The sequence below is a fragment of the Fopius arisanus genome, unplaced genomic scaffold, assembly GCF_000806365.1.
Source record: "Fopius arisanus strain USDA-PBARC FA_bdor unplaced genomic scaffold, ASM80636v1 scaffold00014, whole genome shotgun sequence".
Classification (NCBI taxonomy): Eukaryota; Metazoa; Arthropoda; class Insecta; order Hymenoptera; family Braconidae; genus Fopius; species Fopius arisanus.
The window spans coordinates 545,432-573,389 of record NW_011887753.1 but is presented as its reverse complement, the minus strand read 5'-3'; the positions used below and the strand labels follow the sequence as shown (position 1 = coordinate 573,389).

The 27,958-nt window shown below is 38.1% G+C and overlaps 2 protein-coding genes across 9 annotated transcripts in view; one reads left to right on the top strand and one right to left on the bottom strand.

Annotated features, from left to right (window-relative positions):
• The window catches only part of LOC105263230 (polcalcin Jun o 2), a 41,884-nt gene extending 18,914 nt beyond the window's left edge, over window positions 1–22,970 (bottom strand). The window contains exons 1-4 of one of the 6 annotated variants that reach the window (XM_011299293.1): window positions 22,885–22,970; window positions 16,836–17,248; window positions 2,103–2,562; window positions 1,831–1,974 (exon numbers count right to left, since the gene is read on the bottom strand). In XM_011299293.1, coding sequence (XP_011297595.1) covers window positions 1,831–1,974; window positions 2,103–2,562; window positions 16,836–16,838 — 607 coding nt within the window. In that variant the 5' untranslated portion in view covers window positions 16,839–17,248; window positions 22,885–22,970. Of the gene's footprint in view, window positions 1–1,830; window positions 1,975–2,102; window positions 2,563–16,835; window positions 17,679–21,471; window positions 21,715–22,884 lie in introns of those variants that run through there. The other 5 variants (XM_011299294.1, XM_011299291.1, XM_011299292.1 and 2 more) reach the window with 5 other exon arrangements.
• Window positions 22,971–22,997: 27 nt separating this feature from the next.
• On the top strand, window positions 22,998–27,358 carry LOC105263231 (troponin I). 3 transcript variants are annotated; one of them, XM_011299296.1, is made up of 9 exons: window positions 22,998–23,084; window positions 23,518–23,564; window positions 24,779–24,796; window positions 25,009–25,137; window positions 25,205–25,328; window positions 25,529–25,629; window positions 26,004–26,047; window positions 26,139–26,280; window positions 27,162–27,358. In XM_011299296.1, exons 2-9 carry the CDS (start codon window positions 23,547–23,549, stop codon window positions 27,213–27,215), a joined length of 630 nt encoding a protein of 209 aa, XP_011297598.1. In that variant the 5' UTR covers window positions 22,998–23,084; window positions 23,518–23,546; the 3' UTR covers window positions 27,216–27,358. The 3 variants fall into 3 exon arrangements, with proteins under 3 accessions (XP_011297598.1, XP_011297599.1, XP_011297600.1); XM_011299297.1 differs by lacking the exon at window positions 27,162–27,358 and adding an exon at window positions 26,349–26,721; XM_011299298.1 differs by lacking the exon at window positions 24,779–24,796.
• Window positions 27,359–27,958: the final 600 nt, after the last annotated feature.

The window sequence follows — 27,958 nt, the reverse complement described above, 5'->3', positions numbered from 1 at the left end:
ATTATAATTTTTTTCGTTCCCAAAATATTTTTTTCACTACCAAATATTTCTCGAAATTTCAATGAAATTGTTGCTTGAATGTTGAAAAATAAATAATTTGACAGGATTGATTAAAAATTGATTAGTAAAAAATTATTGGTAACAGCGAGTTTTTTTTTTTTTTTTCGAATTACTCATTCGAGATTTTTTAATTTCCCTGTGTGTTGATTGTTGCTCTCCCACCGAATCATTGATCTGGCACCGGATGTCAATGATCATTGACCAATTATTGACGTAATTATCTCAACGTTTGTTTCGTGAATCCGAATTCAACAGGGATGTCTTGTTTACCCGCGAACGACGAATCGGCGAGCCATCCATCGGGGCGCAATCGATCATAAATGACGACATAGTGATCGGTTAATCGGGAATATTGGGGAGGAAATGCCGGATGAATTCGTTGCTTGTTACCATGAGCAAACGATGGAGAACATCATCATGGGTAAGCATTATTGATTTTCACAGAGTAATTGGCTGGTGCCTTTTCAATCCCTCCATCATTACATTTTCAATAACTAATTGATATCGAAATCTTATCAATATTGAAAGACAATCTTTGATTCATTAATCGTTTCAATCAATTTTGAACCACACACTTTTGAAAAATCCATTCATTCGCGAATAATTGAAATTTATGAGTCGCAAATTACCCGATGGTTTATACGCCTGATTTACACCGGTTCGGGATAAGAGATAACCATCGATTGCAGTTAGTGCTCGAAGGAGCGTGTCCTAGGTAATTTTCCAATAGGGAGGATGCAGCCTGGAATGGAGAAGTTAGGAATGCTGAGTGGTGAGTACCACCTCGGGTTTATTGACGAGTGGTCCATTGAATCGATCGTAAGACCGTGATAACCCACATTAAACACCCGATGACGATTGTCAGAGTGGATTAGGATTATCAACTCTGACCTGACGCTGCGGTTCCACTTCTCGGAACATCTTACATTGTAATTATCCGATGAATGTCAACCCTGAGGAAATCAAGACATCACATCGAGTGGGAAATCGGGAAATAAATTTTCTACACGTAGATAAATAGTCAATTTTCATTTTTCGTCTTGTTAAATAATTCGTCCGTCCATTGTTAGTCCATTGTTAGTCTATAAACTCTTGCTGAATTTGTTTTACCCCTATAAAATCCATTCTCGTCTTCAGTTTTATGGAGATCGATAAAAATGCATTGAGTCCAACGAAAATTCACCTCATGAAAGTCAAGATGTGCACGATGGGTTGTGTAACGATGAGAGGATTGTGAGTGCGGGATCAAATGAGGAATGAAAAAAAAGGAGAAATGAAGGGGATGTTTACCGACATACGATATACACGATATATCACGTCTCTGTAAATCTCGACCTGTGTGAGATACCCCGTAAAATTTTCCCTCTCTATACATTGAGTCGCTCATGCCGAGATTGTAAGAAAACGTTCTCGAGTTTGAAATACTCAATAGAAAAAAGAAAAATGTTATTGAGGTGCGCGATCCGGAGTGGAATATGTAATGGGAAAATTCCAGGGGTGTATGGCACTCGGAAAAATGGAATAATTTTTTCTAATGTTATAAATCCATTCACCTTCGGCTTCCAGGACTGTTCAAGAGAACTTTATTAGAGAGAAATAGTGAAATATCCGAGAGACTGGGAAATCCCGTGAATCATTTTATGATATAATGTTCCGAGTTAAAAATATCTCCCGTATGTTTGAATGACCGAACAAAAAAAAATTGGAAAACTGGGGATTGAAAGGCGCGAATGGGATTATTATTTGATTTTTATTTAAACAATTACTCACCATCGGTGTCAATTTCTTCTAACATTGTGCGAAGTTCCTCAGTTCTGGCGAATTGTCCTAACCCCCGCATTACTCTCCCAAGTTCCTCTTTCGTGATGCTCCCATCTCTGTCTTTGTCGAAGAGATTGAAAGCTTCTTCAAATTCTATAAAATCCAAATAAATTCACAAATTACAAAATCAACCCCCAGATTTTCATAAAAAAAAAATATAAACATGTCCTCTTGAGGTTTACCACACAGATCTCGTAGAATGTGAGACCGATAAAAATTACCTTTCATCTGTGCTTTACTAATTGATGGCATTCTGTCATCGGAACAACTGGTGGATCCCCTCCGGGCATCCGGCAATTCAAAGAGCAAACTAGTTGTCAATCGAGTTTGTCCACCAGCTGAGGTGGCGGAGGGCCCAGATATCGATGAATTACCACCCGTAATCGAGGAATCGCATGAAGTTTCACACGTAACCCGAATAGTCTCACCAAAACTACACTCATCACCTCTTCTCCTCGCGCACAGCTGTTTATTAACCTCGGCCATATCACTCGCAATGTCACTCTGTCGTCTCTGATTGCCAGTCGGCAGCCCCTGCCTTGTCCCCGTCAACTTGTTCCCCTCATTCGGTACCGGTGGCTTCCGGATATCCGGCCAGGTAACGTCGCTCACCGATGGCCTGGAGGAACTACCCCCCACCGATTCCTCCTCATCGCCAACCCCCTCTGTGTCCTTGCGCGTCTAAAATCACAATAAAAAATTAAAAACACTCGATTATCATATATTTTATATTTTATCACACATCATCATGCCTAAAAATATTTAATTAATTCAGGTTTCAAAGCCATCAGGCATGTACATGAATAATAAATCGAGACACTGAGCAATAGCATAAAATAATAATACAAAATTCTCTTGGATATTGCGCCAATAAAATCTTCGCGAGGATTAAATCCCTCCTCTCCTTCCGACTATTCCATTACAAATCGGTAACACCGTTGTTCATGTGTAGATTTAACGAGAGATTTATGAGAAACCATAATTAAATAATCCTGTGATCTCCACGCTAACCTGTCAAATTTTATCCAATTATTTCGCACGCGCGATGAGGGGAAATAATTATTCATTAATTCGCCATTTACGGGAAATTACATGTATAGAAATGCCATTCACCGAATCACCTCCTCAGGGCTCAATGGCTCAGGAATGAATTTGTACATGAAATACTCAACCCGATGACGACGTGTTTGAATTTTCCCTTGAAAAACGGCATCAAAGTGCTCACTCTTCCGGGAATTCATACTCCCTCAATCCCATTCATACTGTAATCCCTTCAACAGGTAAATTACACTCTGTGACATGCAAACATGAATATCCGATGCGGGCAAAATGAGCCCAAATCACTCATCATTGAGTACGAAAATATTTTCCCGTTCCGGTCACTAGCTCGTCCATTTAATTCCCTCTAATTATTCTCCCCAAGTGGCGAAATTTCCTGGAATAAACAATGAGTCGTCGTGAAAATTATTATAATATTTTGAACAATTGAAAACTAGTTGGGATGGGATTTCCTCGAAATGTTGACGAAAAATCAGTCAATTAACTCCGATGAATAATGGAATGAGACAAGTTCTCTCTTCAGCAAGAACCCGGATGCTGGGCCACCTGTTAATCTCTGCTGTATAGAGCATTGGTTGCACTATCCAGAGATAATAGCTGTTGCACAACACAAACAAAAACCATCACGTTTCGTTGCCACGGGTTTTATCGTTCCATCTACAATAAATTGAATTTTATTCTTGGAAAATGTTTAAAAAAATTTTTCAAAAATTTGTATCGGAAATTTTTTTTATAATTTTCTAGAAATTTTCGTGAATATATTTTTTTCAATTCTACTGTCATTTTCTTCGCTTTTTAATTTTTCAATATTCTCAAAAAAAAAAAACGCCATGTGAATTATAAAAAGAATTTTCCTATTGCAATTTTGAAAAATTTTTCAAAACCTTTCCCAAAAATAAAATGATTTTGTTTTTCGATTTATTTTCGTTTCATAAAAAGAAAAATTCTGAAAAGTTCTCCAGAAATTTTTTGAAAACTTGGAAAAAATATTGCGATTAGAATTTTTTTTTGCCCAGATGGGTTTAGGTGTATTTCATGTAATTAATTTATTGTTGGATAATGGCGGTTATTGACACGGCGATATGTAGTGAATCAAGTAGTTAATGTCAGCAGGTGGTGAAGCCCGAGTAATTCAGCTGAACGACACTGACATATCGGCATATCGTGGCTCAATGCACAAGGGACACGACCCTAAGTGTCAATCCAGGACGTTGATTAGTTGCTTTTCTCAATCGATTGCTCTTAAAACTTCTTAAACCAGCCGATCCGATATTTAAATCGATTGCGCCATCAAAAGGCGAACTGTACCACCTGAATATTCGATATTTAATGGAGTTTTCACCGCGGACACATTTACATGGGTGAAATGCAAACGTTTCAAGTGAAATTTTATTTTCCCAGGAAAACACGAGATTTCCTTTGCTGGGCCGTGGAATACCGCGGAATTATGCTCAGCATTTCATTCACAAAGGACCAACAGGCATTACCATAGGAGTAACGGCATTAGCATTGAAATTCAGTGACGTGGCACCGCCCTCAAACCATCGAAAATAACGTACGCATATTTTAGAAGGAAATGCAAATTTTTTTTCGGGGGCATGTGTTGCTGGTATGTCAGCCTCTCATAATTTTTATGAACGATGTCCTAGTACTTGGGATGCGACCAATAAAACCATTTAATCGTTCGCGTGAAAATTTTATGGGCTCGGGTATATACTCAGGAATTCTATTGAATTTTCTCGGTATCTATTGAAAATTTTATTTAAAATGATTTATAAAGGTTTCCAGTGAAAAACTATTAAGGGAAAAAATTAATCCCGGCTTTGAAGAAGATTTAGGATTTTTGGGAGCGAGAGAAAAAATTTTTGGTTTAATAAGATTTTTTATATGATAATGAAATTCTCGGGCATGACAGGGGCCTGATCTAGGGACTTCGAGGGACAAACAAATTCTCAATTCTCCAATCATTCAGATAGATAGATCGTGTCGTTTATCCAACTGTCGTGCAGGGAATTGCATCAGGAATTCTTCTGCATCCAGTAGTTGACTAGATCTCAAGGCACGAGGGCAACTTGTAAAGAATAATACCAGAGGGAACGATTGGATAGTTTTCAATGTCCCCGGGAAAACCGACTGGGAAAAGAACTTTGAACGATAATGATAAGCAGAGCCAGTTCGAATTTATCCCACGAGTAATCGACTATTCCCCTCAAATCTATTTGAGGTAACGGTCTGCGTTAGAACCTCGACCAATCGAATTAACTTTAATTCTAGTCAGCCGATATCGGCATTCTGTCTCCAGTATGTAACACTCGTACCTCTCAAGAACTTAGTTGTTCGTACTTTTCGTTCAAGGCCAAGCCCCATCATGAATCCATTACGTTCCAATTGCAACCAGCGAATATAATAGCCAATAAAATAGCCAATACATAGCCCAAGAATAATTCAAAATAATTTATAATTATTTATCTCCGAATTCCAGGACTCACAGACTAACAACGAGATTTTCCTGCCTTAGATAAATCCTGAATGTAGTAAGCCTGGAATTCTGTAGATAATTCCAGAGTTGAATTTGAGATTTATAAACAATTGCATCGCCCCCGGAATTCATTGATCCAATCAAATAGAAAGCTTCAATTAGCTGTAACATAAAATTTTTTTCTCCAAAGCGCAGATTAATGCTCGCAATAATCCGGGAATAATGAAATGTGTTTTTTTTTCATAAATCTCCTTCATTCCTCATTTCTCGGGGGAAAATCGTGCAAACAGTGGAATACTCGGGCAGAGAGAGCCCTGCAATCACACTGAAACAGTAAGATGAACTGCAGGAGATAAAACAAATGAAGGACCAGCTGAAAAGCTGAAGATGAGGGTCCGGAGAGAGGAGAGAGTTGAAGAGGAATTGGGGGGAATCAGAGGTGCAAGACACGAATCTTATTTCAGTCGGCCAATCAAGCAGAGGTTTTCCTACTCCACCTCATTTTCCTTCTGTCCTACGTACAATTACCTCTCGCTATTTTTCAAGTCACTTGAAATGGCGAATCAACTGTGCAATTAAATCTATCACTGCTCCCCGCCATTGACAATAGAATCTATCGTCCAATTTTATCTAGATTCCAGAGAAGCTATGAGCAGAGTAAGACTCACTGAATCTCAATTAAGTCCGGGTAATTTCGATATCTCGAGAATGGAGCGACTGCAGGTGTGGACAATCGATTATCTCGAAAATGATACAATCTGCACTGAGTATCACTCCGCTTCGATTTTTTTTTTTTTCTCTTCACTTTATTGGTCTTTCGGTGGCCTACGGGGCTGGTTAGCACTGATTCTCTTGGGTACTCGTAAAAAAGAGCTTAATGGAACGAGCTGGTCATTCAATCGGCGGTAATCGAACCGCTCCGGTTTTCGATAATCCTCGAGCTAAGTGAACATCGGTTTTTGGATCAGTTGACCGATATGAAAACGGAAGTTACTCGGTCAGCAGTATTATGATTGCTTTCGAATTTTCGGGTTGGATTCTTCATGATTGAACTCCGATCCCGCTGCAATATTTTTGAGTGTAAAATTGTTGTTCACAAATTTACAATGAAGTTTATTCTTTTAATGTAAAAAATTTTTAATGTTAATTCATTGCAGATCAGAAATTCAATGGGTCAGAATGATCTTTGCGAATTGGAGAAAAAAGGATGGGGACACAAAGACTCTTTTGAAAACTAGTCAAAGTTGAAATTCCATTTTACCACGTGAAATCATGTTCTCCATCGCGAGAAAAGTGGTTATCGGAAATACTTTGCGATATGATTCAGTCAGTATTGGCCGTGAAAAGAAAGTGAAGAATGTGCCAATGAGATGTTGATGGAAAAATGGAGGGGTGAATGGGGTGAGTTGTACAATAGAAAGAATGTGAAAGCATTCGATTGAGTTAGACATCTGAAAGATAGAGAAGTTACTCCGGTGGATATTCATTCGGCCAGAGAGCACAAAGGCATCACCACTGGTCCGATGAAAATCGACAAATAGGAATCGAATACCGTCGGAATAAATATTTCTTCATTCTCTCACACATCTCCCCAACCAATCCTCAAATTTGAAATCCGTCAAAAAAAAAGAGACTATTAATTCCGCCTTTGTCAATCCAAAATCACTTAAATTTTCTGTTAAACCCATAACTTAATTGTCTACGATAAAAAATAACATCGCCACGTAAATTTTCTTAATCACTCGATCGACATTTTTATTGCTCTCTCAAGTGGAGAATTCAGAAGAAAATGACAGCAAAGGGAGAGAAAATTTCGTGGAGTAAAAAGTTTCTCTTGGAATCCTGAAGATGTTGGATAATGTTTACGACCCCCGGTCTCCCTCCATTCATTCTCATCCTGAATCTCACCGACGTACATAATCACGTCTGAAACGGGACAGACGTACATTACTATTAACTACTGGCAGTGTGACGCTTGCTTACTGTCTAATAGCACTAGGCCATCATCATTGTAGCACTCTTGGGACAACAACCACCACTACTCGTGCATTTCTTGGTATCTCAGTAGTCGGAGACTGGATTTCCGGTGTAATTCGTACCCGGTGGCAATGTGAGTGATGGCCCTTGTTTACTGAGACATCAAGTAACGCAACAATGGTAATGCCATCGTACCCTCGGTCTTCCATTTACCGACAGTTAACTCCAGAATTACTCTTTACCCCTCATTCGTGTACAGAGAAAAAAATTATTTCATTCACGAGAAGCCGTTTACTCGAGCGAAGTATATAATTCTGATATCCAATCATTTCTCCGCAATTCCGATAATAATTGGTAATTAGTGGGAGAGTTTATTGTGAGGAGAGAATTTTTATTGATAATTGATGGGGATTATTGGGAAGTATATATGATTTTTTCTTTGCTTCAAGGAATTATTTTTGAAGAATGCGATTAATCAACATAATCCGACAACAATCGGGATTGCAAAACCCGCGACTAACGGTGGCAGATAAAATTCTCATCTCGTCAGGGGAAAAAACATTTATCCGACGATTAACGTCGGTCCCTTCACGGGATATCCCCCCCACAATCTAGTAATCCGACGTCGGTTTCATCGTCGGTATTTTCGGGGACTTTTCCACTCCCACAGAAATTAGAATAATTCTCAAGATAAGTATTCCTGATTTTAGTCAACATCACCAGTAAATTAACGGATTTTATTTCGATCAGGTAAAATATAATTACAGATTGCCGAAATTAATGTAATTGATATGATAAATGAATACCCAGGGCTTTTTGTCTGGAGTATTTATTTCTGAGAGTCAGTGAAAAACTTGCATACAGCAATCAGAAGTTACTCTGAAATTCTAATAACAGAGATGTTGTAAACATGACGAAACAAAATTACAAACTGAGGATCACAAGAAAATGGGTCTGTCAGTGTTTGAAAGGGAGAATTTGTAATTGCGATTGCTGCATTCACTGTTGAACTAGCTATTTATGTTGCAGATTCAACAGTGGACCAGGGGTGGCATCTGGAGCTGCAGATGAAGAGATTAATTGAATCACTGGAGCAACTTGTAACCGTCAATTGACGTGGAGCCAAAGCCCAGTGGATCAGTTGGTGGTTTCGTCTACGGGATAATTCTAGCTTGGAGTCATGCAGAATACCACGGAGATAATATCCCAGAGCATCTGATTAACAGAATTACCAAAACATCGTCCAGACAATTTTCTCAAAGAACACCAGCATTTCCACTGGAAATTTTATACAACCCCGTCGAGTCTGGATTGACGTAAAATATTACGGAAGCCACTCGATTGTTTTTCGAGGAACTGAATAAATGATGTACATAAAATCCTCAATAATCGAAATTTCCCTGGCCATCTGCTTTTAATGCCTTCTCTAGCTAGAGCAATATCTCCGAAACAATTCCCATGAAATTTCCAGGCCCTGAATGCGTTATTCCCCTGAATAATCCACGCCTCCCCGCAACGCGATTGGTGCCTTCAAAAGAGACTCCATTACCCCAAAAACAAGGACATAAACCCTCGTCCTGCCTAGTCCTCGATCAAGCTGTCTCTGCATCGTAATCGAATGCCGAGGGTGGAAAAGGTGACACAACTCGAGTAGAAATGCCCACCCCTCAAACGAAAACATATAAATTTGCGTGAAAAATTCATAAATAATTCCTCCACCAGGAAAACATTAAAAAAACATTCAGGTTCTAGGAAAAATTTTAGATTACCAAAAACACATCGTTATTTATCATCATTAAAAGTGGAAATTAGATTAATAAAGAAAGCAAGTGACAGTTCGTAAATGTCTTCTAGGGTGAAATTTGATGAAAATTGATGTTGAGATTTTCGGGAGATTTTTATTTATTTATTTAGAAGCTATTCCAGTGGGATTTGCCATCGATCATATTGATTACCAATCGATGGGCTCCGGGGATTTTATAAAATTTGATAGAGACCAGGTGAGAACGCGATATGGGGGAATCGCTGGGGGTGACGCTCTCGGGGATAATTTTAAGGAAGAAAAATATATAGGAAGTTCATGAGATGCTTGGATAGAATACATAAGCCCAAGGGCCTCTCGCTTTTCTCCGGAAAATAATCCGCTGTTTCAATGATAGCCCCAGGCTTCATTTTTGTAAATATAGAAAAGTTCTGGAGAAGTTGGAGAGTTTCGTCAAACAACAACTTCTCCACTGGGGGATTGAGAATTTTTCGGAATAGATGCCGAGATGATAATTTTGAAAAAAAAAATTCCGAGAAAAAATCTTAAAACGAATTTATTTATCCAGAAAATCCAAAGCTTATCGACTGAATTATTCAGCCAATACCGTCGATGGTAATTATATTGAAGTTCATTAACATTATTCACTGTTTCTCTGAATTTCATCGTCCATTAATATCCCGGGTAGACGAGGAACTTGGCAATATCAATCTCACCCCAAATGAAATAATGTAGTTAATGACTTCTTATTAAAGTAATAAAAAAGTTTATGGTGGTATTTTTTTCTTGGGGAATGATAAATTGGCGGTGAGAAACGGGTGAAATAAATTTCTGGGAGATTTGAAAGTGAAAAATAGGAAAAATGGTGAAGGTAGGATGCGGTGGGGTGAAATTATGATGACATCGTCATTACTGGATCCACTGGATGATACAAAAGGTGTACAGAGGATTCACCAGATGATTCACCAGGGCGTATTGAAATCAGAGCCCTTCGTATAAACGGTGGAACAATGCGACTGGTCCATTGTCGAGAAGTTAAACGAGTAAAAGTTTGAAGGCAACTTCGAGTACACTCAACAATCTCAGTTGTCTAGTTGCGATGAGTAATGGTAACCAGTTGGTACGAGAATTCCAGATGGTGAAAGGGAGGTTTGACGACCAGATTTAGCGGCAAATGCAGCGTTTTACTCATTCAGGCAGAGTTATTCGTGGTATGGAATCAGGATCGAAAGCGAGTGACAGAATCATGAATATTATTACTTGTTTCATGAATGTTTCAGATATCGTACCCAATACGCGAGCTGTCGGCTAATTTCGAGTCAATTTCTTCCACTGACGGGCGAATATTATTCCCCGTAAACAAATAACGTTAAAATTATTTTCCAATTCCATGCGCCTAGATAAAAAAAAAAATGGCACGTAAAAATGCGTGCGTGCGATCGGAAATTGTAATTGCAGTAGTTACAGCAGTACATGGTTAGACTGATTTTCTTTCTGAGAGGGAATTTAATTAAGATATTGGAGGTGAGAGAAGTCATTGTTTTGTGTGTGCATTCAGTTGGCGATAAGATTGGTTAAAGTGGAGGACAACGGATTGCGATACGTGACCGTTGGTTTTCCTCGACCCGACCATCTGATTGTTTTCATTTTCGAGTGCGCATCACTCTGATGCACTCGAGGCAATGAATACTCGATGTGAGTGTGTATCCATCATTTTTGAGATGCATTGATGCCGAGTGTTTTCATTTGAAATTTCGTCCATTGGGAACACTGATAGGAACATCGCATGGATGGAGACACAAAGTACTGCTGAATGTTCTCTCTGACGGTTTAAGGTATTCAGGTAATAGTAAATATTCGTGGAGGCGGAAAGGGCATCTCTGAATGTCGACCATTTGCCTGCAAATTCAACACCGGGATTTCGTGATATTTTCGAGAATGGCATCCTAATCATAAATAAAACCCTCGAGAAAAGGAGAATGTCGATTTGATTTTTCTTTTTGCAGCACTCAGGAAATGTGGGAGGCACTTTTGTGGTGAAGAAATAGTAGCCAAAAGGAGAGTTCAGGAGGCGTTTCCTTTTTTGAGGGCTGAATAAGTCTGGAGGGTGATGTATTTATAGCTCAAAAAAAAAAAATTCCACCTATTGCAAGTGCATTCAAAGTAATGCGCAATTTTTTCGAATATTCACCCCACGAAAATCTTCAGTCGTTTGTCCTGATTGTATTTTCAGGATAATTCAATCTTAATTACTTTTTCCCGGACATCCTCCACCTTTGAATGCAGATTAACAGAGAACTAATGACGGCAGTGCGAAGCGAAAGACAAAGAATTCCCCTGAAATGAAATACCGGAAATTCCGTTTTATCCGATCACTGGGAGTCGGGCTTTGACGTAAAAATTCGAAAAGTCGTTGGATCGAATGAACTCCACACAATCGGTATCCACTATCGGATAACAAATTGTTGACGAACCTGATTAACTTGATACAATAAAAATATTTGTATCGGATTTGTCAAATTATTGACCCCATGAGAATTTTAATTCAAATCTTTAATATCCACGAGATATCTCCGGAAAATTGTCAATAAAAAAATAATTATGCGATCGGTACGACTATGAAATTTCTGGAAAATGGCGGTGAATATGTGCATTGATATTTTTTTTTATTGGAATTTTCACGACAACAAAAATCACTCGACCATACGCTAATCCCTCGTGACGATGTGATATTATTAACCCGAACTAATCATCCGTGGATATGTAAACTCGATGTAACTTGATCAGGAATGTTTGAACTCTGCGTCCAAAGTATTATCGTCGTTACAGCTGGTGATTGGGAGAATTTACGAGAGTATCAAGGATAATCCTGTGATATTACTCATTGATCCTTTAATTTTCCCGTAACTTCGTTGATCCAGATGAATTAGTTCGAATGGACAGCCGAAATTATAATTAGCATAGATAATTTACCAGTGGATAATCCCGAAGGAAAACAAGAAAGTGATCCCCCGGACACGGATAAATCCATTTAGGAAAAACCGAAAACAAAGGGAAAGGGTGAGTTCCCCGATTGTGTCTTCCCCTGGGATTTTTTCTAACCGAAAATCCCACGATTCCGCACTTGAACCCTTGTTTTTCCAACACCCCCAGGCGAACCCCAAGGGTTTGAAAAGGAGGCGTGATCCCGTTTTCCCCAAGCACTTCGACCTGTTTACGATCCTACATCATCCTCAGGAGAGACAAGAAAAGGTAAAAAGATTGAGTCGCGTCGGTAAATAATTCGAGACTTTCAACTGGGGTCTGTAAGTAAAGAAATTAAAGAATTTGAGGAATCAATAAATTGATCCGATTGAGAGGAATTTTGATAGAATTGAAAAATTGAAAATTTTATTTCCGGACTCTCAGGAATTTCCTGCGGCTTTTACGGAGTTTACAGTGTGGGAAGGTGCCATATTTCGCGGAGAGAAAGGGAAAATTGTTGCTATTTCGAGGGGGACATTTGGTCGGTCTCGGGAAGTTTTCAGAGGAGGGATAATTGGATGGGGCCAATGAGAGTTAACGGCGTCGTGAAGACAAATTTATCAGACTAACGGCGGCGATTTAACATTTTCCATTTACCCGATCTAATTGTAGGATTAATAGCGAGATTCGGACAGAAAAAAAATTTACAGAGTAAAATGTACCAAGCAAACAGTAACTCAGTAACAATTATAATAATTGAACAAGTGTTTCCGGTAGCGACGCAGTTTTAATTGCTCCCCCGAACTTGCGATAGAATTCGGTTTGCCGAACTGATTGAAGTATTATGAAAGTTTTTAACGTGCACCTGTGAAGTGCTCTGTTTATATTCGCTGCTATTAAATAATAATGACGGGTTTCTACCATAAAAGCCACTCATGTGGCGGAGAGTCTTGTCTGGGACATGGGAAAATACTGAAAGTGGAAAGAGTAATCCTCAAGTTTCGAATGCTCTCCTGCGAGCCTAAAACCACTTGTGGCTGGAATAACTCAGCTCGACCTATTTTAAATTCACTCTTAAAAAATTTCAATTGTCACAAATTTTATTGTTATTCTCCCTGAATTTTTCCAATTTTTATTAACAATGGAGGAATTATTTCGGCGTAGGAAATTCTGGCAAATTAAATTCACATTGAATTCCGTACTCATTCGATATTAAAATTTATCTCCAAGCAATTCTATAATTTTTAATACAATCGAGTAAGATGGAGACTTGAATTATGGACGGGTCAGAGGTCTTGGGATTCCAACTCGTGACTCGTCTATAAGTTATAATGCCGATGGAATGCGGTGCAATGGAATTTCAAAAATAATAGCATCATTGGTCTGCGTGAGGTAATTCTCTGAGTCGTGGAATGAATAATGGGAATCAACAGAGAGTTAAAGAATTTTTAAATCTCCAATTACTTATTCCTGATCATTTTTTTAGGTCAAACTGAAAAATAAAATTTTACGAGATAATGGAGTAATATCAGAATTTCCAATTATGTGAGATTGAATTCCATGAAATGTTTTTTTGACATTGAAATTAAATAGAGGAATTCGCATTGGGAATTTAGTGGGGTCGAAAAGGAGGAAATGATGTCTCTCGTTTGCAGCTTGAGCACCGGGTCCTTTGCTCACGATAAAGCCCATCGAAGTGGTATGCAGCAGGAAGTGCAAACATTACCACACGTAGATCCGGCTTGAAGCCGTCAGCTTTACCATGTGCCATGGACAATCCTACGGAGACAATAGCCCAGAGATCGTTGATTCCAGGGGGATCTCTGATGTGACACTACTTGTCACATCAGGGACAACCAGAATCACATCGATCCGTCACCGATCGATGACTTCGTAATGGAACTCGTCCTTGAAATTAATGAGTCATAGAAATCAGTGGAGAACATAAAAAAAAACATAAAAACTCTTGATTCACTCTCATTTATTTTCTAATTTCAAATCTATTGAAATTTATTCTCAATACCTCTCACGAAAATATCAGCCATTTATCAATAATTAATTGATAAATAATCGTGAATAATCTAGAATTTTTTCTCGCAAGATTAATCAATCCTTTGACAATAATTTTTTATAGACTTTCTGAATTCTTTCTTCTTATGAAAAATCCATAAACGTGAAAAAAAATAATCAAAATTTTACGTCTCGTATCTGGAGTATCAGGAATGTTATGGACTTTTGCTTTATGGAATCCTGTTCGTAAATAATTTGGTATTACCCCTCCTGTGAATAAACAGCTCATGGGATTTTCGGCAATGGCCTCCTAAAATCACTAGTCCGAAGTATAATCTCGTAATAACAAAGAAGTGAAATATTCCTTTATCGAATAAACTACTTGCCCCCCTCATTCCGATGAATATATTTTATCACTGGAACAAACTACTGTACTCGTAAAAAAAACTCAATAAAAATGCCGTGTCGCAAAAAAATACTCAACGCTTTATTTCTAAATCCGCTGTTCTAGAAGGACCCACGAAAATATTTATTATTTCCCATCATTCATTTCTGTTTTCCGAAACCTTTCTGAATTTATCTCCCGAAAATACGAAGAATATTTCATATGGTTGTTTAAATAATTGCTTTTATCCTATTGTGTTTATGATCTTTGATGAAAAATTGATTTTAAAATAATATTTGTTTGATATAAAAAATGCTGAGTAAAGTTTTCCAAATAAAACTAGACGGAATACCAGAGGATTCTTGCAAGTTTTCAATTTTTCTCTAGTGCGCTGTGCAAATCGATACAAGAGAATATTGTCATCGTGTGGCCCCAAAAAATTGCGATGAAAACCTGTCGAGGATTGAAATGGAGTGAGTGATAACGAGAATATCCCTTGAATTAACGAGTTGAATAATCTGATTGCCCAGAGATCTCAATTGGCAAAACTAATTCCCACTCCAGTTGCTCCTGCATTATTCTCCTTTGTTTACGCTGCAACACCGGATGTAAATCATTGTTTACAACTTGTTATTTACACTTTGAAAAATGGGAAAAAGCACTTACGCTCCCATCGATTTGGGGCGATTGAGCCCGAACTATCCCCTATCTGTTCACCTGTCCATCCCCAAACCGATCACATCCAGCCAATTTTCCCCCTCAATTTCCCCCATTTTTTTTCCCCCAATTTATAAACTCGTTCGACAACTAACAGTTTATAAATTCCTCAATTTATCCCAGAAACTACCAACTCCGGTGTTCACTCAACTCCCAACGAGTTGATTGAATAATTTATTTCCTCATCCAGACGCAGATAGAACAAACAACCCAATTATCCGGATAATAATTTTGATATGCATGCGGTAATTTGGATTTAAATCCTCTGGGGAGTTTTTCCGACAATCTAGAGCTTTCGCTGGGAAAAATTGGGTAAATTTTCCCAAAAGGGCGCGAAGCCAATTCCCAGTGGAGGGGCTGACTGATAAGTCAGTCATATTGACAGGAGATATTTATAAACTACCACCTGAGGTGATTTAGATCTTTGGGAATCATAAATTTTTAAAGGTAATTTATTCTGTAAAAAAACCGAGGAAAATTCCTTCCAAAAAATCAGAATCCCGTATTTATTGCAGCTTTTTTATGAAACCGGTTTTTTTTTTTTTTCAAATTGAAATTTTCTGCTAGGCCAGAAATTAAGAGATCATTACTGTTAATGCTGACTCGCGTCCACCAATTTTCTCATAATCTACACTTGTATACACGTGTACATGAGTCTCGTCTGTACAGAGGAGCCGACCGAAAACTTTTTGCGCTCCAGTTTTTCACTGACTTTTTTTTTGCGTTATGTGAGCACCCGAGTACGTGCTACTCTTACGAACGTTTTCCGCAATAACTGCAGTGGTGATACGATAAACATGCGGGGAATGGATAAAATAAAAATTGATGGGACGTTTAGAGTCGTCGGGGCTCTTCCGAGATAAACTCCTGCCGGCGGACTAATTTGCCAATGAGCGGTGAATTATTAATGATAGAATTAAAAAATCAATTATTTATTTACTGAACCTGAGAGAGACTTACCTGCATCTGAAAATGACTCTGGTAAGTCATTTTAAAAATTTGAAAATGAAAGATGAAAATTAATATTCAATTTTTTGTTTTTCAGGGACAGAATTATCAATTGGAAGTAATTTTTCCAAAATGAAGGAATTTTCCTGGGAGTAGCAAATGACTTTTATTCTGTGCGTAAAATAACTTCAATTTTTGTGAATCATCCGCACGTGGATGAATTTTTTGATAAAGATAGAATGCTAAAAAAATAATCCAGAATTCCAACAATACTGGTAAAAAAAAATCCAGTAAAATGTTTGTAAATAAAAATAAACTTTCATCAACGAGTGAAATTACACACATAAAATACAGCGAGAGAGAGAGAAAAACATCCCGACTATTTTCGAAACCTTCATAAAAAAAGTAAAACAACTATTCCACAAAACTAATTACAAATTACAAGTTTAATAAAAAAAACTACAATTTTAATTCATTTCGAGTTCAAAAAAAAAATTATAAGATTGATTATAAATTATTGGTTTCAGCAGACAATTGTAATTAGCAATTACGACAGTAGGAATAAATAGAAATTGAAGAATAAACAATGAAAAAGGTCACGAATGAAGAAATAAAGAAATGAAGAATAGATTGATAAAAAATGGGAGACTCACCATGAGTAATTTGACTTTGTTAACCAAAGGGGATATTGTCAGAAATTTGTTGACGACTGTCAAGATTTTCCCTTCCAACGTGGCAGCACTTCCGACGTCTTGTCCTTGCGAGCATCCGGGCCCGATCTCGCTCCCTCCTTTTGTCCACAAACTCCGGTAATCACGACGAAATTGTCCGACCTCTTCCTTCTTTTTCTCCTTCGCCTCCTCGTCCCCGTTCTCGAAGCGATAGCTAAACGCGACAGAGGTATCACCCGCGATTTGCGATGATGTGCCGACTTCCGGTTTTGGTTCCGTTCCTCGTTTGTGCTTATCGCACGTGACTCACGTCGATTGCATCGATATAAGAAATCGCGTGTGATGTCTCCTCTCCTGGAAGTCACTGCACAACAGTCGATCCCCGCCGATATCGACTGCAAAAGGCATCGATCAGTCGACAGTCCGCGATCGAGCCATCAATATATCAATACATTAAGTTACCCGCAATTTTCCCCATAAATCCCATAAAAAAAAGGATAATTGCAAAATGACAGAAATTTTAATTATTCCAAAATTTTCCTCACGGTCAGAAATATCAAATGAATATTTAAATAATTTAAGATTTCTTCCCATGTACCTATCAGGATTAATTTGACTAGAAATTCGGATTAGTCCGGGGATTTGCTTTATTTTATTTCCCTCTTAAATTACGACACTCAGTACTTCACTTTAAACTGTTGAAACTTGACTGGACGACACGAGTGTACGTCAACCTGCGTGAAACACGGCTGCACCCGTTGATAAAATAAACAGAAAGAGTGATTCACTTACTAAAACGTGTTCAACGCGGATACAAGAAATCGTATCGGGTTTTGGAAGCCAATTAATGGCGCACTCGATCGAAAAAAAGCGTCATCCGAGATATGAGAGGAATTTGGAATGCAAATGTTACGTTTTGCCTGTTATCACCGGAGATAACGTGGAATTAAAATTATAACAATGTGGAGGACATCAATATTAATAATTATTCATGAATTATTATTATTATTATTATTATTATTCGCCCAATGAGTCCCCAACGAAAAAAATCTGTTCGTCATTTATATTTTCAGTTATCAGTAAACTCTATCTTCATTTTTATCTGTTTAAATTTTTTTTCTTTCAGGAAAATTTGTAGATTAATGAAATTCTCAGACGAAATTGAACTCGAAAAACTTGTGATTGAGCTGATAGACCATAAAATGTAATTAGAAAAGCCCTGAGTAATGAAGTGATGGTTACAGCTCAAAAGTGACAATGCCACACACATCAAGATGATCAAACGCATCGCATGGAGATTGTGCCAACGAGAATTACAGATAATTAGTGCGTGCCACTTAGTGACTGCATTAATAAAATTAAGAGTTGAGTGCTTTCACGAGAATGGAGAGGCCCGATGAAGCCTCTATTTTTCCCCTTAAAAAAAAACTCGAGATTTTTCCGGGGAATTCCATTCCAAAAGATGTTTACTCTCGTCTTAAATTTTTCAGAGCTCTCTCTCAAAGTAAATGCCACATCAGGAATAATTTTTTTCCAATTAGTGCCTCTGTTTCTCCACAAAAGTCAGGGGGAGGTAGTGGAAAATCTCGGTGCATTGTTCAGGCATTTCCCTTTGTTTTTCACTCAAGGGTAACAAAGAGGCTGTGGGTGTGCAAGGATCAAGACCTGAAGAGGCTGCGGTCACGGATATTTAACATTCTGGAACGTTTGAATTAAAACAAGCCCACATTTGCCACCCAACATGCACGTTTCGGGCTTTTCGGGATGATGAAGAGTCAACAATTGTTAGAAATGCAAGTCCTGGATAATACACGACTTTATTTGCATTTTCAGAATGGAGGAAAATCCACTGGAAGAAAATGAGGCCCTAATTAAGAACACCGAAACCTTTAAGATCCCGTGTCAGTGAATTTATCTCACAACCGGGTAATTTTACCGAAAAATACGAGAAGACATTTTTTCTTGAAAACTCCACTAGCTACAAAAAAGCTCTATAACATTTTCATGTAAAATCGGTAGTTCGTGAGATGAATCGGTCAGTACAAAATAATTGGGCGATTTTGATTTTGTAATTGGAGAAGGATGGTGGAAACATGGGGAGATGGAGGTGGAAATTACGCTTGTGAATTTATTAATCCAAATATTTTTTTCACATGAGGAAATATGATATTTTTGCATTGGCATTTTTGAGCCAAAAGGGCTTTTTTGATGCTATCCAACTGGAAATGAAATTTTTCTTTCTCAGTTGAGTTATGGGAGCTGAGGATTTCTCTATTCCCTCGTGATGGTTCCTCTGTGATTTTCAGTGAAACACAAAACAGAACGAGAAGAATGCGAATGAAAGGAGACGTCGGTCTGAGGCGACTTGCACCGAAAAAAATATATTTTCAAAATTCTCTCATGTCCCTCTAAATCAATTTAATTTTCCAGAGATTCTTTCGGGGGCCGACGAATAATTCATCTGGATATATTTTCTTTTCCGGGAAATTTTCCTCGGGAAAATTTCTTGCCGGGGGAAAGGGTAATCGAGTGAATTGATGTTCAGGAAAAATTGCATTGCGGATTAAAGCTGAAGTGACAGAAGGACAATATTTTCTGACGTCCTCGAACAAACAGGTGGAATTCCGCGGTGGATACGGTATTCCACGTCATCGGGGAATAATATCAGTTCCTCTGAAAGCCTTGAAATGTACAGGAAAAAAATCTAAAAATTGTCGGTTGAATTATGGAGAGGGATCTGAAAGCGGAAGAAACTCATGTTTTTGAATGAATGAAAAACAAACACGATGGGTGATTGATCAGGGATCAAGTCTGTGTACTTTCGATGTATTTTCCACCGATGTAATAACAACCGGAATAATTGCGGGTATGAGAGTTGAGGAGTATTCCACAGACGTTTTAAATTCGCATTTTTGACATTCAACCGATGAAAATTCCACCGCAAAGATGCCGGAAAAATGGGAAAATCCCGGTGAATTCAGAAGTTGTAGCTCAACAATTTTCTCGGGGCTTGTTGAATTAAAAATACCGGATGTAGTTCTGGAATTGTTGGGTACGCAAAAATTCAACGAGTCAACTCGGTGCAGACCTTTCAGTCCATTACAGGGGATGTGGAATGGGGCGACAATAAAAAGGTGTTTCGTAAACAGAATACTTGCTGGAAAATCCGCATAGACAGCCCGGGAAAAGAAATGGGGTGAGATCCTCAGTTTGCAATGAAGTTATTTGTGTCGTTCTTTCAATCCAATTTTTTTTTTCAACAAATCGATGTGCGACGAGATAAATTTATAGGACAATTTACCCTAGCGTTTAGGAATCCAAGTTATTGGCTCGGGAAATTCTTTTTCGGTGAGGTATGTCATGGGTCTATTGAAAATTGAATTTTATTTATGCCGTAGAGAAATTTCAGAAATTCAGAAATTCAGTAAAATACGCAAGTCCCGAATAAATTGATAACGAGGTAAATATGGATTTCACGTGAAATATTGAATAATTGGAGGAAAAAAAATTTTTGTATCTCCGAAATTGAATCTGCGCGTCAGGCTGGATACTGCGACGAATATTTGCGAGGGAATGGCACATTTTTTCACAAGTTTTCTCGGTAATTTTCCGGTGGTGGGAGGGAAAAATAAAAATACACCCGTGCACTCGGATTGTCGCAGTGGGACACTCGAGTAAATCGTTGGAGTACGACAGGGAGTCTAAATGATCAGAGAAGATTACATACGTGCGATAAAACGTGAAAGATTCGCGGGGGCTAAGACAATGTGGACGTGATCGATAAAATGAAAATTGCTGAGCCGTTATCCATGTGTACCGAGAAAATTGAATAGAAATTGAACCCCGAGGATGAATTTTCGCGGATGTCTTCTATTTTCCGACCACACCTTTTTGGAGTTTCCCTGCATTTGTCTGCAGTGAGGAAATAAATCTCGTATTACCGGAAAAATTATTGTCTCAAATTTTATCGAGACATTTTTAAGATTTTTTTTATATGAGAATTTTTTTTTCTCTGTCAAGTTTTTGTGGTCACTTGGGGTTTAACTCTTTTATTGGCGAGAAAATTCTTGAAAAGTCGGGGACAGTTGCCGAAAGTTGTTGGTTTTTTTATTATTTGTTGCCGAAAGTTGGGCCATTATGCATCGACGGACAATAGACTTGCAAATCCATCGGACGCGGGAGAGAGTTTTTCTGTTTTTCCATTGAAATTTTTTCCATCGATTCCAGATTTTTTACCAGATGATGAAACATTAGGTATTGGCCATCTGTAATAGACACCCACTCTAGATTAATTCTTTTATAGGATTGCGAGAAAAATTTGTAATGCAAAAAAAAAACGTCCCGTGCAATTCCGAGTGTAATAATTCTCGCGGGCACCGGTCACTTTTCGGGACTAATTTCCATCAAATTTCATCACTCAGATCACATTTCTCAGTGAACGAATATTTTTCTAGAATTCCAGTAAAAAACGGAGCAACAAATAGGGCAGTCAAAGAATAAACAATGACTTGGTCACCAGAATTTTTCCCAGAACAAAAAAAAATTCTTATTTCTACATCGGGAAAAATTCAATACTTTTCTTCCGAAAAAAAATGCGAGAAATAAACGTGCAAAATACTTTACTGTCAGAAGCCGCTGAGTCACCAGCAAACTGCGGTGATAACAAAACCGAAGTGTCGCAGATGACGAAATGAAAATTTTATCTCGATTTGAATTCTCTCAGGAAATCGAATATATTTTTTGTGAACTCTCGGACGGGATTTTCGATTGAATTAACGGCAGAAACCTCAGAAAAATTCGCTTTGAACTTTGAAATGAGCGACCGGTTCGATGCCCGATGGTGTCGCGGTCTGAACGGCGACTGAACTCTCTGGAGCCTGCGGGATGCTGAATTCGCTGTGAATCGCACGAGACTGAGTGGGCGCGAGAAAATCGAGAGATGATGAGGAACATGAGTGTGTAATGGTAAAGAGAGATGTATCAATAATGTTGTCTCTGAAATTTTCCCCTCCACCCGTCGATTTTTTTCGCTTTTTTTGTACTCCCCCAAAATGATCCATTTCAAGATTTTTATTTTTATTTCACTAATGAAATTTGCCTCTCATCAGTTTAATGCTGATAAAAAATACTAAATATTATTATTTTATTAATTTCTTTTCCCGAATTAATCAAGGACACCTCAATGGGATGTCAGCGTAATAAGTGAGATGATAGTGGAGCTTTCGTCAGAACAAAGCCCCCGGGACCTTTCTACAGGCATCCAAATCCCCGATGATATCGTTTTGAAATCGAGAACACAGACGACAATCCGTCGGTATGTGGGTGGATTGTGGGTGGATACATGCGACATCTAACATTGAATATTAAAGCTCTCTGTTTTTTTGAAAGGGGTCGGTAAGACGGATAGTCATACCCCATATTAATTTCAAAAAAGAATAATCTTCTGAAGTAATTTTTTGATGATTTTTTTTTTATCTAAATGGGCAGATGCCCTATCTGTGAAATTGATGCCTGGCGAAGTTTGAATTCGGTATTCTTCTGAATCGACTGCCTCGTTTCGATTTCAAAACATCGAAATCTCAGAATAATCCGATCCTCTTCGTTATTTTTATCCACTTCACGTGATACTTCGTTCTATTCCATCTTGCATCCAAGAAAACGAAATGTATTCTCAAATTTAATGCGATTTTCTTCAGGAATCCCAATATCTCCATTTCAATCTTGAGATTTCAAATCTGAGAGGAAGCTCAATATAAAAAAATTACAGCAATAATTGGTTTTGATTTAGGAAATTCTCTGAAAAATTCAAATTTGACAATTAATTCAACCAACGAGTGGATTAATGCTGAAATAATTATTGAATATGGAGACATTTTTTATTCGATTAGAAAAAGATTTTCTCTGGGTGCGAATGGAAAGTTTTAGGAGGAATGAAAAATCGGTTGGAAATCGTGAAGGCCTGAGTGGCTTGAAAAAATAAAAACCACCAGAAAAACTTGAAATCCCGCAAAACTAAAGAAGCTAGAAAAACCTGGTGTTGGGCGTCTCGGGTTTTCAGTTTCTCGCCTTATTTTTAGACTGCCACAGTTTCTCCCCAAAATCGTTCCAGCCAATCAACTTGTCCTGCGCTGACGTTCCCAAGAGTAGAGTTGGAAATTCTCCCCAACTGAATAGTCAGTCACGGGGATTCCACTCAGTTAAGCACCTCGCATTCATCCCTTAAACCTCTAGGTAAGTTCACAGAAAGTCTTGACCCCACGTCGATCATCGATATTTCCGATCGATCGATCCTGTCGCCGACAGTGAATTGTGCAGTGCGGACCTGAATTTAAAAAATTAAAATCCAGTGTAAAAAAATAAGTAAAATTCAAAATTCTCAGACTCATCAATTCGTAAACTGACAGAAAAAAATTTGAATCACCGATTTTTCACGGGCATCCGCATGGAGAAAAATATAATCCACAATTTTTTGCCGGAATTATATCTTAAATATACCCAAAATATTTTTTACCGAAATATATGCGGTATATATTCAGATATAATTTGCATGTATTTTTCGCTGCATATTTATTCCACGTGGAAAGTGCAAAAATCGTTGACAGAAAAATCGAAAAACCGATTTCTCTCACGATGTCGCAATAATTTTGAGAATAAATTTTTTCAGGTTGTCGAGCATAGCATCCCGACAAAATCATGGCCATCGACGACGAAGTACGGTACGTATTTTCCAAAAATCCACGAAAATCCAAATAAAAAAAAAAAATACCCATAAAATAGAAAAAATAAGAGCTGCCGTGACATGTGCAGCGTTAGCACCCCGACTTCGTCCCCTAATTTGAATATTTGTGTTCCATGTTGGGCCACCGGGGAAACCCGATACCTTCTGAAAATCCGTGTGCAATCGACAACTCGACGAAATCGAAACATCTCGCTGCAGTATTTTCATCAAGTACCAGTAGATAAGTCCGTGCCTGTGCATGCTAACAATCAGTGGCAGAATTTTTTTTTTATTTCTAAAAATGCTTGGGGATTCGAAATTATTTGAGAAATGGGGTGGAGTCTGCTGGATACACTTACTGCCGCTGTAGACAGATATAGAATCTCGCCCACACTCGATTAAACCCACAAAACTAAACGTATCTTTAGCATCATCCACTCCTATTCCAGCGTCAGCACAAACCATAACTTTTTTTAGGTCAACACAATCCCTGACACCAGAAATAATTGTTTCTATAAAATTCCCCGCCATTTCTCATCTCAGAGAAATTACGAATTTACGAGAAAAAATCGCTCCAATTATTCATCATATATTCTCATTACCGATCCGTAATTTTTCGATTTATAAACAAAAAAAATATTGACGGAGAATTAGGAGAGAAATGGGAGAAATTTTTTGGGATGAATTTTTTGAGAATTGATTGAAAGAAATCTGCGATTTCATGAGAAATAGAATTTTCTGTGGTTCTCAGAGAAATAATTGCATAATGTTATAAAACTGTTGTCACCAGTAAAGTTGAATTTCTGCCAGCAATTATGATCTTTCTCAAAGGTTTCCCCCACTTCCTTGGTAGAATTCATGACGCCTGTTTCAGGCATCGCAACAACACTGCCTACGTGTGATAATAATAAATCGGGGCAACTGCTTCAAAGTTTCACGTTTCTGACGAAATATCAAACGCCACGTCTAGAAATATCATTTTCCGATGACACATTCGCGGAGTGATTTTTCGATGCATGAGCTTTTCTGATTGAATATTTTTGTAATTACTGCTGAAAACACCAGTGCACTGATAAAAAATGTATCTCTGCAAACCGAAATCTTCTGAAATTTCCACTTCTCTGAAATTAATTGGAGAAATAATTTTTTTCTCAGTGCACGAAGAGTATAAACAGTCACACCTTACGAAATTCTCTTTCTTTTACAGAGAAAACGCATTGAAGATGTACGTAAGACACACACTATTTACACACACCAATTCGTAGAGCAAATTTAATTGTTTTTTCCTTATTTTACGTATTTTGCCGTAGTATTTTTAGTCTCAAGGTTTATTCAGGTTAAACTTCTGAAAGCCACGTAAACTGGATATTTTTTATTTATGAATTTGAATGATGAGATGAATAATTAAAATTCTATGGAAAATAAAAATGAAATTAGGAGAGGAAGAGGAAGCAGGCGGAGACCGACAGAAAACGCGCGGAAGTTCGCGCGCGCCTTGAAGAGGCGTCCAAGGCCAAAAAAGCCAAGAAGGGGTTCATGACCCCAGAGAGGAAGAAGAAGCTGAGGGTGAGTGGCAAGATTACCCTGCAATTCCTCTTTAGTATGGAATTTATTTGGAATTGGGGGTTTGCAGTTGTTGCTGCGTAAAAAAGCCGCTGAGGAGCTGAAGAAGGAGCAGGAGAGGAAAGCAGCTGAGAGGAGACGCATAATTGAACAACGCTGTGGAAAATCCAGACCCGTGGATGATGCCAACGAAGGTGAACATGATTTATTTGTCAATCAACAGGTCAACCGTTAATTTTGAAAACTTCAAGTCGTTGAATGAACATCTGATTGTTCTTCTGATGGTTCGCCGCAACGATAAATCAAGTCAACCCACGATTTTTGTAGACTAACATATTTGTTTATCGTTAGTAGATCCCTAAACCCGATTTTTTTGTTTATAACAATCGCACAGAGACACTCAAGCGCGTTCTACGTGAGTACCATCAAAGAATCTGCCAATTGGAGGACCAAAAGTTCGACATCGAGTACATTGTCAAGAGGAAGGACTTTGAGGTACAGTAGCAAACTGAATAATGATAAAATATTCGATGGGTCTTGAGCATCACGTGAATTTCTAGATCTTCTGACATTTCCCTCCTGACCAAAGTGGAAAGCTTCGATTTCAGTCTCAAGGGACTTCTGAAAATCGTGACGTTACCACAAACTCCTCCTAACTGGGATTACCAAACTTTCATCCTCACTTTATTTCTTTTTCTTCGACCGTTTGTTTTCATCCATTGTTTTATTTTCAAAAAGAGAGAATAAGTCTCACTGATGTCATCATAATGCGTTTTTCATCGATCTCGCTGCATTGTTTTGCATTATAAATTTCATAACGCGAAGATATTAAGATTCAGGATGAAATTTTCCGTTCCTTTTTTTTTTAGATCAACGATCTGAACAGCCAGGTTAACGACCTCCGAGGTAAATTGTAAGTACTCATGAACTGCTAATTGATTTTTAGCGTGGAGAGGGATGAAGATAAAATAACGAATGATTTAACGCGATCAATTGGATTCCAGTATGAAGCCAACCCTGAAGAAGGTCTCGAAATACGAGAGCAAATTCGCTAAACTCCAGAAGAAAGCGGCGGAATTCAACTTCCGTAATCAACTGAAGCAGGTGAAAAAGAAGGAGTTCACCCTCGAGGAAGAGGACAAAGAGGTAAGCCTAGAAGATAAACGATTGAACAATTGGTATAAGTTGAACTCGTCTATAATTCTTTCCATCAGCCGAAGAAATCGGAGAAAGCCGAGTGGCAGACGAAGAAGTAGATCCTCCAAATGTCAGAGTGGACACCAAGACTCGATATAATAATACCATAAATAATAAAATACATGATAATTTTGCCAAGTACCTCTCGAACGCTTGTTCCCCACCACAATCTCTATTGTTAATTACCACTGGATGAAAACAGGCAGCAAGCAACCCGAAACATGGAAATCGATTCCAAATTGATCATTTTTTTTTTCAGATTATTGACGAACAAATTGGCATGACATTTTATTTTTGAATTTTTTTAACACAAAAACCACTAGTACCAGAGTAAATGTCAGAGTGCTTACGCCTAGTTCTATGAATAATATAAATACATTATTTACTGTATCTAGTACTCTACATTTTTTTCATCTCACTATTTAACTCACTGCTGTACGCCGTAAACTTTTGTCCACTATTCAAACGAATTCAATCAGTAGATAACGAGATTTATGTCGAGAAGTAAAGTAATTGCAATTTAGAGGTAAGGATTTCATTAAAGATTGATTAAATGTGTCAACCACTGCCACTAACTCACTGTCTGATTAATAATTACGAGTTGACTATAACTCCTGCGAATGAACGTTCCTCTCGGCTTTGAGTGTCGATTGTTTGTGAATTTATTTATACATAGTTGTTTATTTATATTATTTTTTAGCCGGCGAAAATGGTATCGAACCACTGCAGCCATCCCTGATTTATTTTAATTACTCCAATTATCTCGCATAAGTTATCCTTTCGCGATTATAAATAAATCGAGGAATTATGAAACTCTGGGTCTATTTCAGGAGAAACCTGAGTGGGTCGAGAAGAGGATCAAAGAAGAAGAGGTCGAGGCATGAACCAGAGAATTGTCACCTAATTATTAAATTATAAATATACCGTACGATACTATTTCGCATATATTAATTGTTAAGAATCCTCACCTGTTTCAAGAAATTTTATTCTCAATGTTGTAATTTAAATAAAATCAGTTGAATTAAAAGTTTGCTTTTTTTTACACCCGACAATTAATTCGTCATTATATGTTGATCGTATTATAAGCAATTGAAATATATGAATGTACATTACGTGCCCGGGCGGTTGGAGTGGGGTCGTCTACTCGTGCGGAGTCAGAGATGATTGACTATAGTAGAGGCTCAGTTCTGGGGGTTTGAGTGACCCCACCAGGATCGTAGTATGTCACCCCAAGGGAGAGAGGGTGCCACACGCAATGTTGGGGGTGTCTGCCCGTCAGCCGACTCGGTAACTGCCACAGTAGCAGTCCCGCGGGCAGAGGGATGAGTCGATGGGGTGAATGGTACTTTCTGCGTTGCGAAATTGGTATTCACTGAAATGGAAAAATTCGAAATTTTCAAAAAAGTATCAGGGGAGCATGAAAATCGAGGAGGTATTCACTGAAATTTGAAAATTCGTAATTTTCAAAGAAATATCAGGGGAGCATGAAAATCGAGGAGGTATTCGCTGAAATGTGAAAATTCGAAATTTTTGAAAAAATATCAGGGGAGCATGAAAATCGAGGAGGTATTCACTGAAATTTAAAAATTTGAAATTTTCGAAGAAATATCAGGGCACCATGAAAATC

Excerpts from the sequence above, each read along its gene's own strand:
- LOC105263231 (XM_011299296.1), top strand. Across the intron at positions 25,329-25,528 it reads CGTGGATGATGCCAACGAAG|AGACACTCAAGCGCGTTCTA; the intron begins GTGAACATGATT and ends ACAATCGCACAG. Across the intron at positions 25,630-26,003 it reads TCAAGAGGAAGGACTTTGAG|ATCAACGATCTGAACAGCCA; the intron begins GTACAGTAGCAA and ends TTTTTTTTTTAG.